This window comes from Amblyomma maculatum, chromosome 6 (assembly GCF_055883805.1).
Source record: "Amblyomma maculatum isolate TAMU_Amacu chromosome 6, ASM5588380v1, whole genome shotgun sequence".
Classification (NCBI taxonomy): Eukaryota; Metazoa; Arthropoda; class Arachnida; order Ixodida; family Ixodidae; genus Amblyomma; species Amblyomma maculatum.
The window spans coordinates 183,088,045-183,103,559 of record NC_139349.1 but is presented as its reverse complement, the minus strand read 5'-3'; the positions used below and the strand labels follow the sequence as shown (position 1 = coordinate 183,103,559).

The 15,515-nt window shown below is 46.8% G+C and overlaps 1 protein-coding gene across 3 annotated transcripts in view; it reads left to right on the top strand.

Moving 5' to 3' along the window:
* Miga (mitoguardin) overlaps positions 1–15,515 on the top strand; it is a 272,249-nt gene that overhangs the window by 8,532 nt on the left and 248,202 nt on the right. For all 3 annotated transcript variants that reach the window (XM_084607736.1, XM_084607734.1, XM_084607735.1), the window contains one exon: positions 4,338–4,458. In XM_084607736.1, the coding sequence (XP_084463862.1) occupies positions 4,338–4,458 (121 nt within the window). The remainder of the gene's footprint in view (positions 1–4,337; positions 4,459–15,515) is intronic.

The window sequence follows — 15,515 nt, the reverse complement described above, 5'->3', positions numbered from 1 at the left end:
TGACTTTTTCCCTAAAGCCAATCTCATTACGGTCCTGACTACTTTGGATACTGTAGAGATCTGTATAGAACGCCTCGGCTACTTGAAATTCGTGATGACGTTGCCCGCCGTGTCCCTTATCGCATACATCTGGTTTTTGCCTATGCCCAGTTTCTTCTTTACCGCTTTAAGGCTTCCCCCGTTCTTTACAGCATGCTCAATTTTATCCATGTTATATTTCCTTATATCGTCCACCTTTCACTTATCGATTAGCTTTGATATCTCGGCCAATTCTATCTGGTCTGTTGGATTGGAAGCTTTCATACTCTGGCGTTTTTTAACCAAATCTTTTGTCTCCTTAGACAGCTTACCAGTATCCTCTCTAACTATCCTACCGCCTACTTCTACAGTGCACTCAGTAATGATATCTCTGAAATTATTGTTCATTGCTTCTAGGGTAATGTCACCATCCTCGGTTAGAGCTGAATATCTATTCTGTAGCGAAATCCTAAACTCTTCTTCCCTCCCCCTCACCGCTAATTCGTTGATGGGTTTATTTCTTACTAATCTGCTGCGTTCCTTCTTCAGATTTAGGCTAATTCTGGACCTCACCATCCTGTGGTCATTGCATCGCACTTTCCCCGATTACCTCTACATCTTGCATAATGGCGGGGGTTGAACACAGTATGAAGTCAATTTAATTTTAGTCTCCCCGTTAGGTTCCATGTTCATTTCCGGTTCTTCAGTTTTGCTGAAGAAGGTATTCATGATTCGGAAGTTATTGCACTCTGCAAACTCAACTAGTAACTCCCCCCTGCTATTCCTAGAACCAATGCCATATTCACCTACTGCCTGGTCTCCTGCCTGTTTTTTCCCTACCTTGGCATTGAGGTCGCCCATTAGTACAGTATACTGTGTCTTTACTTTTCGCATTGCCGATTCTACATCTTTGTAGAAGCTTTCAACTGCCTGGTCATCATAACTACATGTAGGTGCATAGGCCTGTACAACCTTCAGTTTATACCGCTTATTAGGCCTAATTACGATGCCTGCCACCCTCTCGGTAATGCTATAGAATTCATCTATATTACCAGCTATGTACTTATTGACAAGGAAACCTACTCCTAGTTGTCGCCTCTCCGGTAAGCCTCGATAACACAGTACATGCCCATCCTTCAGTACAGTATATGCCTCATTGGGCCTCTTAACCTCTCTAAGCCCTATGACATCCCATTCCATACCCTCTAGTTCCTCCAACAGCACTGCTAAACTAGCTTCACTAGCTAGGGTTCTAGCGTTAAACATTGCCAGGGTCAGTTTTCAATGGCGGTTTGTCCAGCGGAGCCAGAGATTCTTAGCACCCCCTGCTGCGTCACAAGTCTGACCTCCACCGTGGTCAGTTGTTCCGCAGCCGCTGGTGACTGAGGGCCGGGGTTTTATGGAGCTAATCATGAGAGGTTGCTGCCAATTACTGCACCAGGGTGACTAACTGCTGTTCTGGTGAGGGAGTGCGTTGCCGGAGGTGTTCACCGGCATCAGGTCGCACCCCAAACCTGTTTGTGCAATTCCATCGACACGCGGATTTTTTTTGTCCAATGGAGAATTGCGCGGCACCGGGATTTAAACTCCGGTCCTCTTGCATGCGAGGCGGATATTCTACCGCTACGCCACCGCTAGCGATGTATAGTACATGTGTGGTTAAAACAGTTCACTTTTTTATCAATTTACAACCCAGACAATGCTTAACCATATGTGACTCCTGTGTTCCTGTAAGCACTTGTTCAGGCAATGCCCGGTCTGACCAGTGTAATGGGCTCCACAAATAAGGGGTACACTATGCACTACACCTTTTCTATAGGCCTCAATCTCACCCCTGTGCGTGGCGCCACACCCTTTTTTTTTTTGGCATTTTTTTTTTCAACAGCAGGGCATACTTGTTTGAACTTGACGGGGGTTGAAGGAAACAGACCAACATTATATCTGCTTGCTACATTCTTTAGTCCACGAGAGGTGCGATGTACTGTCATGAGCAATATGAGCAGGAATACGCAAGCGCATGGCAAATAGCCTGGAAACCCACTTGGGGCGATGAACTGAGGCCACTGTCTGAAAAAAAGGGGAAAGGGCGCCACAGTTCCGCTGTTTGCACTCCCTCCTTGCTAGCGTTGCTTCGAAATGGCAACCGATTGCGAGGCACCGGCCAGTAGCGATGACACGGTGGTTATAGAGCGCAGATCACCGACCGTGCTGTCTGTACTTCTGCAAACACAGCAAACTTTTTTTCCATTTTTCTTTGGGCGTTTGTGTATACAGCAATCATGTTGCAATGAACATTTTCTGGTCAACGTTTTAAATGGTCCAGATAGAAGAAAGAAAAAAAAGTTAGCAGTGGTATTTGGCGCAGAAATATAGACAGCACGGTCTGCGATGTGCTCTCCATGAACGCTTTATTATTGCTAGCCGTTAGTGCCTCGCAATCAGCTGTTGTTTCGCGGCAATGCTAGCAAGGCGGCCAACAGTATGCCAAAATGGGCATCCTTCCTACCTTGTTTCCTGCAGTAGCCGCAGTATATCGCCCCAAATGGGTTTCGAGGCTATTTGCCACGCGTTCGTATGTTCTTGCTCATATTGCTCATGATAGTATTGCGGTAAAACAGTACCTTTTTCTTTTCAGGCTAGACATCCGTCGCATGCAGAGTGGCCTGACACTTTAAAGACTGTAATAACCGAGAACATGCCCCGGCTATCACTTGGTCTTGATAGCCAGCCATCTTAACCTTAGGCAGTTGGGCGCGGAAGCCGTTTTCAGTCTTCAGTGGCATGATGATGACGTAGCAAGCCGATATAATGGCGTGTTTCTTTCAGCCCCCGTCAAGCTGAAACAGGTACATCCTGCTATTGAAAGAAAGAGGCACAGGGATAATATTGAGGCCGGTAGAACAGGTGTGGTGTAATGCGTTCCCCTTTCCTGCAGAGCCCAATTCATTGCTCAGACTGGGCGTTGCCTGAACAAGCGCTTACAGGAACACGGGAATAATTTAAACAATAGGAATTGCCTACCACATCTGGCTAAGCATTGTCTGGGTGTAAAGGGATGAAAAAGAAATGGTGCACTGCATTGTTTAATCACACATGTACTATACACTCACAGAGATAAGATGAAGTTTTCCATATCGCTGCAGAAATGCATCAGCAAACCAACTTTTTTTCTTTGCTTGCTTTTTCTAGAGCGCTTAAGATTTTCTGCGCATATCTGGGAGTTTTTTAGTGTTTTGTTTTTATGGATTTTCTGTTCTTGATTGTTCCTTTATATATGAAGATTTTAGTGAACAAACCTTTAGTTGCGAGTTGGCGCTCGTCCTGTTCTTGTCCCTTGTTTATTGTGCGGTTTACATCATAGACTGCATGTGTACAAGATAAAGTTAAAAAATAAGTGAGCAGAAAGATAAAGAAAGCTAACATTGGATAAAATATGCACCTAAGTTGCATTTAGCTGCATATCCTTGTTCACACACATCAACTGTGCAGCTCGCTTCCATTATCTCACACATTAGCATACAGCAACCAGATTATGCAAAGTACCTTTTAACCAAGCCGTGGCCTTGCTCAGCCTCAACCAATCAGTAACCAACCATGTCACCTGCCAACGAAGCCTACGCATAATTCTCTGGTAAATTGAATGATGAACATTTGTGACCATGCTCGGTAAATAATTTACTACTCAATTTCTTTTCTGATGTAGCTTAAATTTCAGCCATTGAGCAACACTTGTAGAAAAAATAGTGCACCCTTAAGACATAGATAGAGGAAGATAGGGCAAAACAGCACTGTATCCTATCTTTATTTTTTTTTTTCACATTACTGCTAGCCCCAAGGTAGAATCCATGGCAGGGTGGGAATGAAAACTTGGAAGTCTGATCAAAGTAGCAAGCAATAAAAATAATAATAAAATAATGTATAAAAGGATACATCTTTCTCCATCCATGTCTTAAAGGTTTTCTCCAGATACGAACTACCAACTAGCCAAAGAACAATAGTTGTAACAACACAAGTTAGTGTGAGGTATATGAAAGCAAGTGTTTTTATTTCATTTGTGCATCATCATCATCAGCTAGCACGTACATAAGTTGCAGTGAGTTAGATTATATTGCAGTGTTTGCAAACCTCACACCAACTTGCATTGTCGATTCGTCTAGTGAAACCAAAACTATATAAAAGGAGAATTTATAAATTATTTACTCAGGGTACATGGTGATCCTTGTTCACATATGCATTTTTGCAAAGCAGGATCACTTGGAAGAATTTGCTGCCTTTAGTTGTGGTTTCTCTTCAGTCAATTCCCCCCTTCCTATGGCCAGTGCTGGCCATGCTGCAGGTGACGCCGCGGCTCAACTTTCCACTAAGCGAAGCACCGCGCCGGAGCAAAATCATCATCGCATCGGCTAGCATCGGCATCATCCTGCTTGGTGTACTGACCAGGTTGGTGGCATTGGCTTATTTGGTGGATGAAACCGTCTTGTAAATACTTCGCCCATTACTTCACTCGTTTCATTGACATTCTGCTCTCTCTTCTTGGTAGCCTTAAGATTTCTCCAGAAAATGCGGTGTGGATGCAAGCATTGTGGCTCTGGCGTCGGGTTAGCGGATTAGGTGATGTCACAAGGTCACATGACATGTACACATGAGTTGGCAGGAGCTTGCAATTCTTTTCTAAGAACTAGGAAGGTGTCCTGAGCTGAAATTTGAATCAGGAGCCAATCATGGTGTGGTTATATACCTTTTACAGAGAGTAGTTCCACTCTCCTTAATAGGTGGCGCCACTAGGACGGCCATCATTGCTGGCCTTCGGAACGCATCGGTGCACAGTGCGGACTGCTGCTGTGCATCTTGTGTGAGAATGCCGGCTGACTTTTAAACACCGCTGCTTTGATGCAGGTGTCATCTGTATTGTAGAAGCATTCTGCGAGGAAGTAGAGCTAATGACCCTGTTGTTTATTGGCGGACGAACAGACGATGCTTTCTTCATAAGGTGCACATCATGGCCTAGGCCACTGTTTTTCACAGAGGTGTATCACGAGTTCGTGTTCCTTTCTGGGACAAGAAAGCACGTGTGAATTGTAGAGAAGGCTATACATCACGCACCAGCTCATTTTAGCACCGGCAGCAGCCATGGGAATGCGAGAACGACCCTGACATTTTCTGAGGAGTAGCATATATTGCGCCTTTGCACTGCTACCGCGCTATTTTCGCAGGGCGTTAAGAAGTACCTTGACATTGCTATTAATGTATATGCATTAATAGGAATTGATTGTGCACAGAAGGAAAGTCAATGTGGGCATGTCAGTGAGCCTTGTTACTTTAATTAGGTACTGTTCCCAAGAATATATGCGGTATTGAATCCCGGCCTCGGCAGCTGCTTTTTGATGGAGCCGAATGCCCAGGCGCCCGTGTGCTGTGCAATATTAGCGCACGTTAAAGAACCCCGGGGGGTGGGAATTTCCGCATCCTCCACTCATAGCCTAAATCGCTTTGGGACGTTAAACCCCACAAGCCAAACGAAACTTTAGACAAGCAGTGCTGCAATACATGTTATAACTGCTGCTTTTATAAAACTAATGCACGGGCGAATGATGAAATTTACCAAATATTTTTTTATATCCCCGCTCACTTGGGCTGCCTACTGTGGGTTCTGAATTCCAGTGCAGTTTCCAGTCACTTTCGCCCGAGCGCAGGTGAACGCCGCTGAGCGCCTGATGTGGCCTTCAAGCAGCGTAATAGTCTTGAAGGCAGGACGTTTACAGGAGGTAAAATTATACCTTATCAATTGTCGGGGATTACACGCGCGTCCATATTGAGCAGTAAATATTGTGAACAATGTTAAATGGTGAACATTCATAATGCGTCTCAGCCAGCATGGTCTGAACATGCATTCGTCCCTTGCTCAAAAAAATTATAAATAAAGAAGATAAGTTTGAGGGGATAATTAGTTTGTAATCTATTCAGTTTTACAGAAAATCGTGTTTTCCAAAAAGAGCGCTAAACGGGGAATTGATTAAAAAAAACGAGTTGACGGCTGATGGGTTTGTCGAAACGTTAGGTAATGCAGACAGTTAGGAGGACGCAGTAAATAGTAAATAAACTGAGTGGTTAAACTAAACATTTTTTAGCACCTACACATACTATGGACATTCACATGAAGTTTCTGGCTGTCTCGTTGTCTCCAGCGACAGCGGGTACGCCGCACCGTGCAGTCAAGTACCAGCGCGCCGGAAGCCGTCAAACCAGAAGGTCGGCGATGGCAGAAGGATCACATGATCAAATATGGCAGCGCCCATGCTGTAAGGGTCTATATCTTTAATGTAATTTTGGAGGAACGTCAGGTGGAGCTTTCCCAAGCTAGATGCAGTGAAAACAGTGTTTAGGGAGGGCAGGGGATAGTGACAATCTCCATGGAGTGTCAGTCCTCTGTAGCTCTCTGAGATAGTCCATGAGGTGATGTGCCAGGCAAAGGTTGTGAGTCACATAAAATTTGAAACATTGGCAATAACAACTTAAAGGCACAATCTTTCTAGCATAATAGAGCAAATACAAAGTCTGTAAATAGAAAAGCATGCCAAAGTGAGGGTATTGTAGTATGAATCTGAGATAGTAAAAGGATCAGGCGTAAGTTTCGTCTCTCCTCTGCTCCTACTTAGAGGCCACACACACAAACTGCGTAAATACATTTTTCACTGCATACTTGGTGCGTATTATAGATGCAGATTTCACTCGAAACAGGAAAAACAACATGAATGTACAAATCAATAAAAAATGTCACTGACTGAAACAAATGAAATGGCATGAGAGAATCAACAGTAGTGCAGTTGATGAGAACAAGGGCTGCAGACGTTTTTAGTGGCACCGTGTGGTCTTAGGGCAGAATTAAACAAGTTTAAGAACCACGCACCACTAAAGATCCGAACTTTGGCTGGAAGTTGTGGTTTCTACGTGGACATAGGCCACCAACCGCCGCGGGTTCGAGCATCGCGCGAGCCGAAGCCCCGATCAGCCGTCACCACGCGCACACTGAAACACCGCAGTGTGCACTCAACCTCCACTGGGAGGAGAGCACTTCGCTGCAAGGACACAAGCCTCCAAGTTCACAAAGGAGACGTTTATTGAAACGCCATCCTCCAGCGGCGCACGCACACACACACACACGCACATATACATATATACAAACGCACATACACACACATACTCAGTCACCGTGTCCCGGGAGCGCACGAGGAGCAAGGCTCCCCTGCGCACACGAAGTGACACGGAGTGCGCGCCGCAAGCACGCAAGGGCGTGCTGTGATCTCTCTCTCGCAGTGACCAGAGGGTTCCTTTAACAGAGAGAGTGGGCAACCACCACAAGGTACGCCTGTCGCGGATCGTTGGATCACGATCGACAGGCTCGAGCTTCGCTCTCAGGTACGACCCGGAGCAGACGAACTCGAGTACACACTGGTCTGCGCGGACAAAGGCCGGCAGACAAGAACAGTTGCGTACGCACCTTGCGATGTCTCGGAGGGGTCTCTCTCTGGGCCCTCGCTCAGAGGGTCGCGCGAGCGCGGCCGTTGAAGTGGTGCCGTGTTCCCGCCAAAAGGCGCCAATGGGAACAGCCACTGGGACGCCAGGGCGGAGCTGTGGCCCGAACGACAGTGACAAGTCGTCCGAGCCTCTCTCCGCCGCCTCAGGTGGGAGAAAGGGACCGAGGAGAACAACTGGGAAACGGGCGGCGGCCGCGCAAAGGGCAGCCGCAGCAAGCCCGAATCCCACAAAGTGGAGGGACAAGCAGCTCTTGTAGGAGGTCTCTGCACATTTGTCCTCAAAAATTGTTAGTTTCAGAGACTATTTGTATTTTTCAGCGCCTATAGGTGGCGTGGTTGTATCACTGTTATGGTGAGCATAGGGGTGATGGAGGTTTCACAGAAGCACGCTCATATGAAGGAGCGTGCAGCTCCCGGCCCTTTTGTGCACCTTGAGACGATTTTTGTCACTGGAAAATGAAACGCGGAGGTGTGTCGTTGGGGGTGAGACAACATTTACCGCATGAGGTGACAGTCCTTGGCGATTCGTCCCTCGACGATGCCAACGCCTGTCGTTGCCGCTGGTGCACACCACGAAGCAGCGTGTTTTCAGTGTTGTTCTGTTACCGCCGCCACATAGTTTGCTCCAGGAAGCACAGTTAAGCTAGTATCCAGTTTACAACTTTACAGTTTACAGTAGTACAACTTTTCATCTAGTGTCATGTCTATTAAACATCATCTTGGTTGGGAATCATTAGCTCACCGCAGAAAACATTTCAGACTGCAGATCATGTATGGCATTTATTTTTAAAAGCTCAGCATTGATAAAGATCGGTACCTACTTCAACCTCACTTTTTATCTAGACGACTTGATCACCAGTGGAAAATCCGAGAAATAAAATGCCGGACAGATGTGTATAAAACCTCGTTCTTTCCACTGACGATCAATGAGTGGAACCGACTGCCAGCTGGCATCACTGAGTGTTGCACTGAAAATTTATTTCGGGCTTTTTTACCGGATGCGTGACGTGGCGCCCAGTTCTCTTGCGTGTGTTTCCTTCATTACTTTGTTTTTGAGTGTTTTCATCACTTTGTACGTCGCGCAGTTGCCCCCTTTAGATGCATGTCTCTCATTCTGCATTATCACTGGTGTCGTGTGATTTTCTTCATTTTTATGTATTTTATTGTACCACTGGCGTTTCCAGCAAGATTATTTGTCATCTCCCCCCCTGCAATAATGCCTTCGGGCGCTGCAGGAACCTGTAATTAAATAAATAAATAAATAAATAAATAAATAAATAAATAAACAAATAAATAAATAAATAAATAAATAAATAAATAAACGCTAAACAGCATGAAATACGATAACACTGATAAAAGTTTTTGTAACACATCGCGTTTAAAAAATAAAAAGTCACAGTGCAGCGGTGTGCTGCTACACTGTGATGCAGACTTGCATTGCAAGCAGCGACTTTCTCCTGCTCCTTTCGAAAATTAACAATATCTAGCCACACTAGCCTATTTATTTTTCTTTACTACCCTATCAAGCTTTTACTGAATTGTCTCGATCCGCTTGTATATGCACGGATCAGACTAAGCGAGCATCTGCAGGTTCTTTGCTCAAACCGGACTAGGAAAACAAACTTCGCTCGCAAAAAAAAGAAAAGGCAGAACAGGAATTGAGTACCCCAGTGCCTTCTGCGATTGGCTGCCTTGCGAGCTGCTTTCAGGCGACATGCGAATTTTCTGAAACCCAGAGCATGAGCGACAGCAACGAGCGGCAATGCTTCGCTGTCGCTGTGCCTACAAACATGCCGCAAATGAAATGCCATAAAGGCAAGCAGCAGTGGCGCAGTTTTTCTTTACGCGCTTGCAACATTTTCGGTACTGTGACTCACGTTGCATACCCCACCTGTGTTCTGTGCGTACGCTTCAAATGCGGCAGGTGTAAACAAGCACAATTCAGCCGTTTGACTGATTTTCCACTGTCGTACAAGTAGCGAATGCACTTGCAACATTTGAGCATGTTTTCCTACATGCGCTTTGAAGACACGGATGAACAAGAAACACGTGTTCGTGCAAGTACGACCAATTGGAATGAAACAACTCGCCCAAACGTTTTTGCAGGCATGTACATCTATTGAAATATATGTAGTATTATATCCACATGATTTGAAGTCACTTGGGCATAAAACATACCTCTGAAATATTCTCACTCCATTGAATGAAATCACTTGCCATTCCTGAACGCTTTCCTGATTGTCTTGCGTTGTATACTTCAAGGAAAATGCATTACTACTAAAAAAAATCTCACATTACTCTCTCTTGAAGTGCATAAAACCTTCTAGTCAGTCACTTTCTTCCTGATTTGCAGCTTCAAGGTCCAAAGCGACTTCAGTTTTTTATCCTTGGGGAAGTTGTGGAGGTTTAATTGATTTGAAATTTCACGATTGGTGCCCTGTGGAACACTACATATACAATTGCTTTTCGCTTTTCATGGCGGCATGCCCATCCTGCAAAGGGTTGTTGCCTGCACTGGAAACGCCTATCACCTGTGGGCCGCTTCCGAGAAAAGCCGGTGAAAAGTTTGAATTGCTTAGAAGGGACCCACAAACAAAGAAAGTGGTGTCGGTTCTGTGCACTGGGACTCCATTGGCGGTATTGCCGATGAATGTCCAGGCTGCTGACAAGGCAGAGATTGATGCTGCGGGAGAGATGCTGGTCGTTCAAAAGAGGGGTGGAGGTCATCTGCGTGCACCGATCTAGCTTGACCCAACACATGCAGGGCTTGGATGCCATTGTCCCAAGAAGTGTCCTTGCCATGCACGCACTTCACAAACACTTTCCCCCAGTGCGAAAGCCTCTGCTCTTGTTTCTGCTGCTTCATGTGCTGTTGATTATAACACGTCTTTCACAAAGTTTGGTTTGAGAACAGACAACTTTACTCGCGGCTGTCGCTTTAAAAAAAAGCTCGGCTGAGGTCTTCCCAGTCGCAGAATGAGGGGTATTCCTGTAAGACATCAAAAAGCTGTCTAATCCTTCCTGCAAGGATTGCCACTTTTCATGTTCAGAATGGGACAAGACTTGTTTCAAAAGAGCCTTTGTTGTGTGAACTAAATGCTCGGCCCCTCCGTTCGATGGATCGATGGAAAAACTTTATTTTCATCAGAGAGCATGTGTGGACGATTCCGTGTTAGATGGCCATCAACCCATGGCTGACGGCGACCTGGGTGGCCCACTCCACGGCCCTGGTCTGGACGACTGGGTCTGAGCTGGCCAACACGGCCTCCCACAGCTCGAGGGAAGGATCACGCATAATATCCGCCGGTGGCGGTGCTATGCTGCAGCTCCATAATATGGGGTCATAGGTTGCCAATTCCTGACACCGTTTGCACTGCGGCTGAATGTCCGGGTAGATTTTGCTCAACACGTATGGGTTGAAGAACCATCTAGTCTGCAATCATTGCCAGACGCATTCCTGCGCCTTCACCAATTGCTTGTCCGGGGGTGGGTAAATCCTCCGCTCAAGTTTAAAATGATTAGTAATGTCATGAAAGGATACCAGCTCCTCTCTCGTGGACCTTCCCGGAACGTCCGGCTCATCTACCGGGCTGACGAAACCTCGAGCATTCATGTGAGCCATCTCGTTCCCAGGGCTCCCAGAGTGTGCAGGTACCCAGACAATTTCCGCCTCCGTAGTCCCTCGCCCCGTGGCCCGATTCAGCAATCGCGCCGCTGTGACAGATATTCTGCCCCTCACCAAATTTAGGATGGCTGTTTTTGAATCGTTGAAGATCAGGTCAGCATTACTACTAGTAATAGCTAGTGCTATCGCCGCTCCCTCTGCAGTTTCTGGGGAGCGGGTTTTGACTGATCCGGAGGCGATCAAGCATCCCCGCTCGACCACCACCGCAATTGCAAATGCGTTCTTGTCCTTATACTCGGCAACATCTACATAGACTGCCCCGTTGTACTTCCCGTACTTAGCATGTAAAGCTTTGGCTCTTGCCTTCCTGCTGTCCTCGTGATGTATTGGATGCATGTTCTTGGGCAAAGGTTTTATGTACAAGCCCTTGTGCATTTCCTGCCTAATCTGAATTTTCGTGTCACCAGCTGGAACGTCAACTCTAATGCCGATCCTTTCCAATATGTCCCTTCCTGCTTTTGTTTTTGAAAGCCTACCGAGCTGCATCACCAAGTGCGCTTCCCGTAGTTCTTCTAAGGTGTTGTGCACCCCTAATCCCAGCAGCCTTTCGGAAGACGCATTGTGAGGCAACCCAAGGGCCGCTTTATAAGCCTGCCTAATCATAGCCTCCACCTTGCCTTTTTCCGTCGTGTCCAACTTCAAATAAGGCGTCGCATACACTATTCTACTAAGCACAAACGCCTGCACCAGCTTACACAAGTCCTTTTCCTTAACACCTCTCTTACGATTGGCAATTCTCCTGATTAGCCTCACGGTAGCAATGACCGTATTTTTAAGCCTTTCCAAGGACTCGCTATTCTTCCTGTTAGTCTGCAGATACATACCCAGGATCCTGATCGTTTGGACCTCAGCGACCGGTACCCCCCCACATTGACCTCTAAAGGCGGTGGCGGCACATAGTGCCTCGCATGTATCCCTCTTGGTTTGTCCCTCAGCACAAAAAGCTAAAAAACATGGCAGTTGTTGAGGCAGCTTTTAGACCTGGCGGCAACCAAATCTGCGCAGAAGGGGCAAATGGCTAGGTTAGTGCATCGGTATCAAGGCAGGACTGGGGAGTTTATACATGAACTCTGAAGTCGTTACATAAACGCAGAGGCAGGCGGTTGCTTGCCGGATTACTCGGGAGAGGAAAACCTTGAATTAGATGCAGACTTTACGGTAGCGGAGGTGGAGTTTGCAATGGGTCAGCTTCGTACCACGTGAGCTGCGGGTCCGGATGGGGTTATTAATAAAATGCTCCGTTCCCGATGCCGAAGAGAGTTGGCTTTGCCCGTGTGCGCGGTGACAAGATCAGGAGTGGCGCTTGTGCTGCCGTGGCGCTTGTGCTGCCACGACGCTGGCTAACCACCAATGTTAACCACCAATGCTGACGCCATTTCGTGATAGCTAGAGTAACTATTGTGGGTGAAAGCTGACCTTAAAGGGGGCAATGGGAGATCGTTCCCCTCATCCCCCAACCTTAAATTGACCCAGGCGCTTGCAAGTACATGCTATGGAGATGTCTTCATGTACTTGCACTTGGGGCAGGACCTTCCAGCAGAGAGCACCGACGACGTCCTCACAGACTTCCGCGGTGCGCCGACAGTAGCGTGAAGGTCTCCGCAGGATGGCTGGCATGCCACGTGGGCTTCATTGTCTGCAGATCAGTACGCAGCGAGGCCCGGTTGAAAACTGCGGCCGAGAGTCCATAGAGGTGGCTCCGCTGTCTGGTAGGCAGGTGCAGACAACGCCAGAGAGGGTACTGAGCCGAGCCAATGCTGGTACGGCGCAACACCAGGGATCGCGGGGAGCAGACCGGTTGAAAGCTGCAGGACAGGATAGCATCAGCCAGATGGGACTGGTCTCGCCACGACTGCTCTGGGTGGATGCGCCGAACAGGATACAGGCAGTTCCATCGCAGCAGGCAGCAGCGAGGTGGTGTGCAGAGGCCAGTAAGCCAGGGTGGCTCCGGTGAACCTGCATAACTGCCGTAAGGCTCTCCGCATGCCTTTAATGTAAGTCACGAGAGGTGGCACCGGCATTTGCACAGGCCTCGTGGCTCCGTACAAAACTCGCTAGCAAAACATGTCATGCGGCTGTAAAATGCAAAGCTCAAGTGAACAAAGCCCTTTCTTGAGTTGAACAAGAATGCTCAGTTCGTGCGAGGATACCAAAAGAAAAAAAAGAGAAACAAAAGTGGGCAGCAATGTGCTCTCGCTTTGCAACACCACGGTCCTGGTGGTCGTTTCTTCTGGCGTGGTGTAGGCAGCTATGAAAGCCTTTGGCCTAACAACCACTATAACAAAGACCGCCTTCAAAACAAAAGGGAAAACAACCCAAAAAAAGAAAACAACCCATGTCTCCACGCGCACTGAGCCGCGTGGATACATCGGCTCGGGGGATGGTCCTACTCCGCACACCGCATGATCCCACCCAGTGAGTGAGCGCACGCGATCACTGGGTGTGGTCGTCGGTTTGGACTGTCAGCCGCGACTAAGTGGGGAAGACGCATTTATCCTCCTACTACAGCCCCACACAGTATATTTGATATTATTATGAGACAAGGATGTTTCAAACTCCTGAGGTACAAACTATTGGATGTTGTCACTTACAATTTCTTTGCGAAAACTGTACGCTGCGAAAAGGCTGCAAAGTTTGCCAATAGTCTGAGATGTGTTAGTAGAGGTCATAATTTAAACTTCAATACATTTGAAATAGGCATCCACTAAGACAAGAAAGTTGTGACTATCATTTTGTGCTTAGTTTACATTGCCAGCACCTTGACGGGTATGGCCATGGGTGGAGAGGTGTAGGCTGAGCTGCTGGATGTACGAGTTGGCAGACTTGGAACTTTCTTACTTGCTCCTCAATAGTTTTGTCCATGCTGGGTCACCACACAAAACTTCTTGCCAACATTTTCATTTGCCTTGAGCCAGGGTAATTCTCATGAAGCAAGGATAGCACAGCGGGCCTGAGGTTTTCAGGTACAAATACCCTGGTCCCCCACACGTGGCAGTGTTGTTCAATTGACATTCCAGATGCCGCAATTCATCTGCAATATTTGTCGGTCACTTTGTCCTGGTGTAACCGAGAACTTTGCTTAATGTGCCATCTCGTACAGCCTCATTTGACACATCTCGCGCTGCGAGGGGAGTGCATTCAAAAACAGACAGGCATTCAGCAGTTGCTGCTTTGGAAGAAAAAAGAGAAAGCAATCTCGACAGAGCACCAGCCACTTCAATTTCAGTTCCTTTGCGGTACTTCAGAGCGAACTGGTAAGAAGACATAATTAAAGACCGTCTTTGCAGCGTCGCAGCTGCTAGCGATGGAGTGGCTTTGTTGTATCCCAAAATTCCTACTAGTGGCTGATGGTTGGCGTACGTCAAACTTTCTACCATACAAGAACTTGTGGAATTTCTGCAATCCAAAAATAAAGCTGGGGCCTCTTTTTCGCACTGTGTGTAATTCTTTTCTGCAGGTGTCAAGGTAAGCGAAGCAAATGCAATTGGATGCTCTTCGCTGTTCGGCAACAAGTGAAAAGTAACCTCTCCAATGCTGTACGCTGATGCATCACATTGCAACCTCGAACGCGTCGCTGCATTTCTCCTTCCAAACCCAACACTCTGTCTTTTGAATTAGCTCGTACAATGCCTCTGCCACAGAAGCTAGGTTGTTTAAAATTTTGCCATAGTAGTTAAGTAGCCTGAGATAAGCATTCAAGTCACTGACATTCATCGTCTCAAGAGCATAGATGTTAGTTTTCACTTTGCTTCTTGAGGGATGTATTCCCTCTGCGCTTATTTTGTGACCGAGATGAAGACACTAAGCTTGGGAAAAACTTGCATTTTTTTGCCTTGATGTTGATGTATTCATTCAATTGCTGTAACACTAGCTGGAGTGCTTTTTTACAGTCATCTATGTCCTGGTCAGCCACAATTACTTCGTCAGTGTAGCAACCTACATTCTTAATACCCATCAAAACTTTATCCATTAAGGATCGAACAAGGCTGGAGCACTCGCTATACCACAGGGAAGTCTGTTGTACCGATATAGCCCCCGGTGGGTGTTCACTGTAACCACTGCTTTGGCTTCAGGGCTACACATTACTTGCTGGTATGCCGGTGATAACTTGAGTACACAAAACACTTATCCCTCACAAACTGTAGTGAACAAATCTTCAGGTAGCGGCAGTGGATAATAATTCATTTTAAGAACGGATTGACTGTGATTTTCAAGTCGCCACAACCTTAGTTTTTCGCTACGAGTGGTATTGCCCAATCACTCTTGGGTTGCTCAAT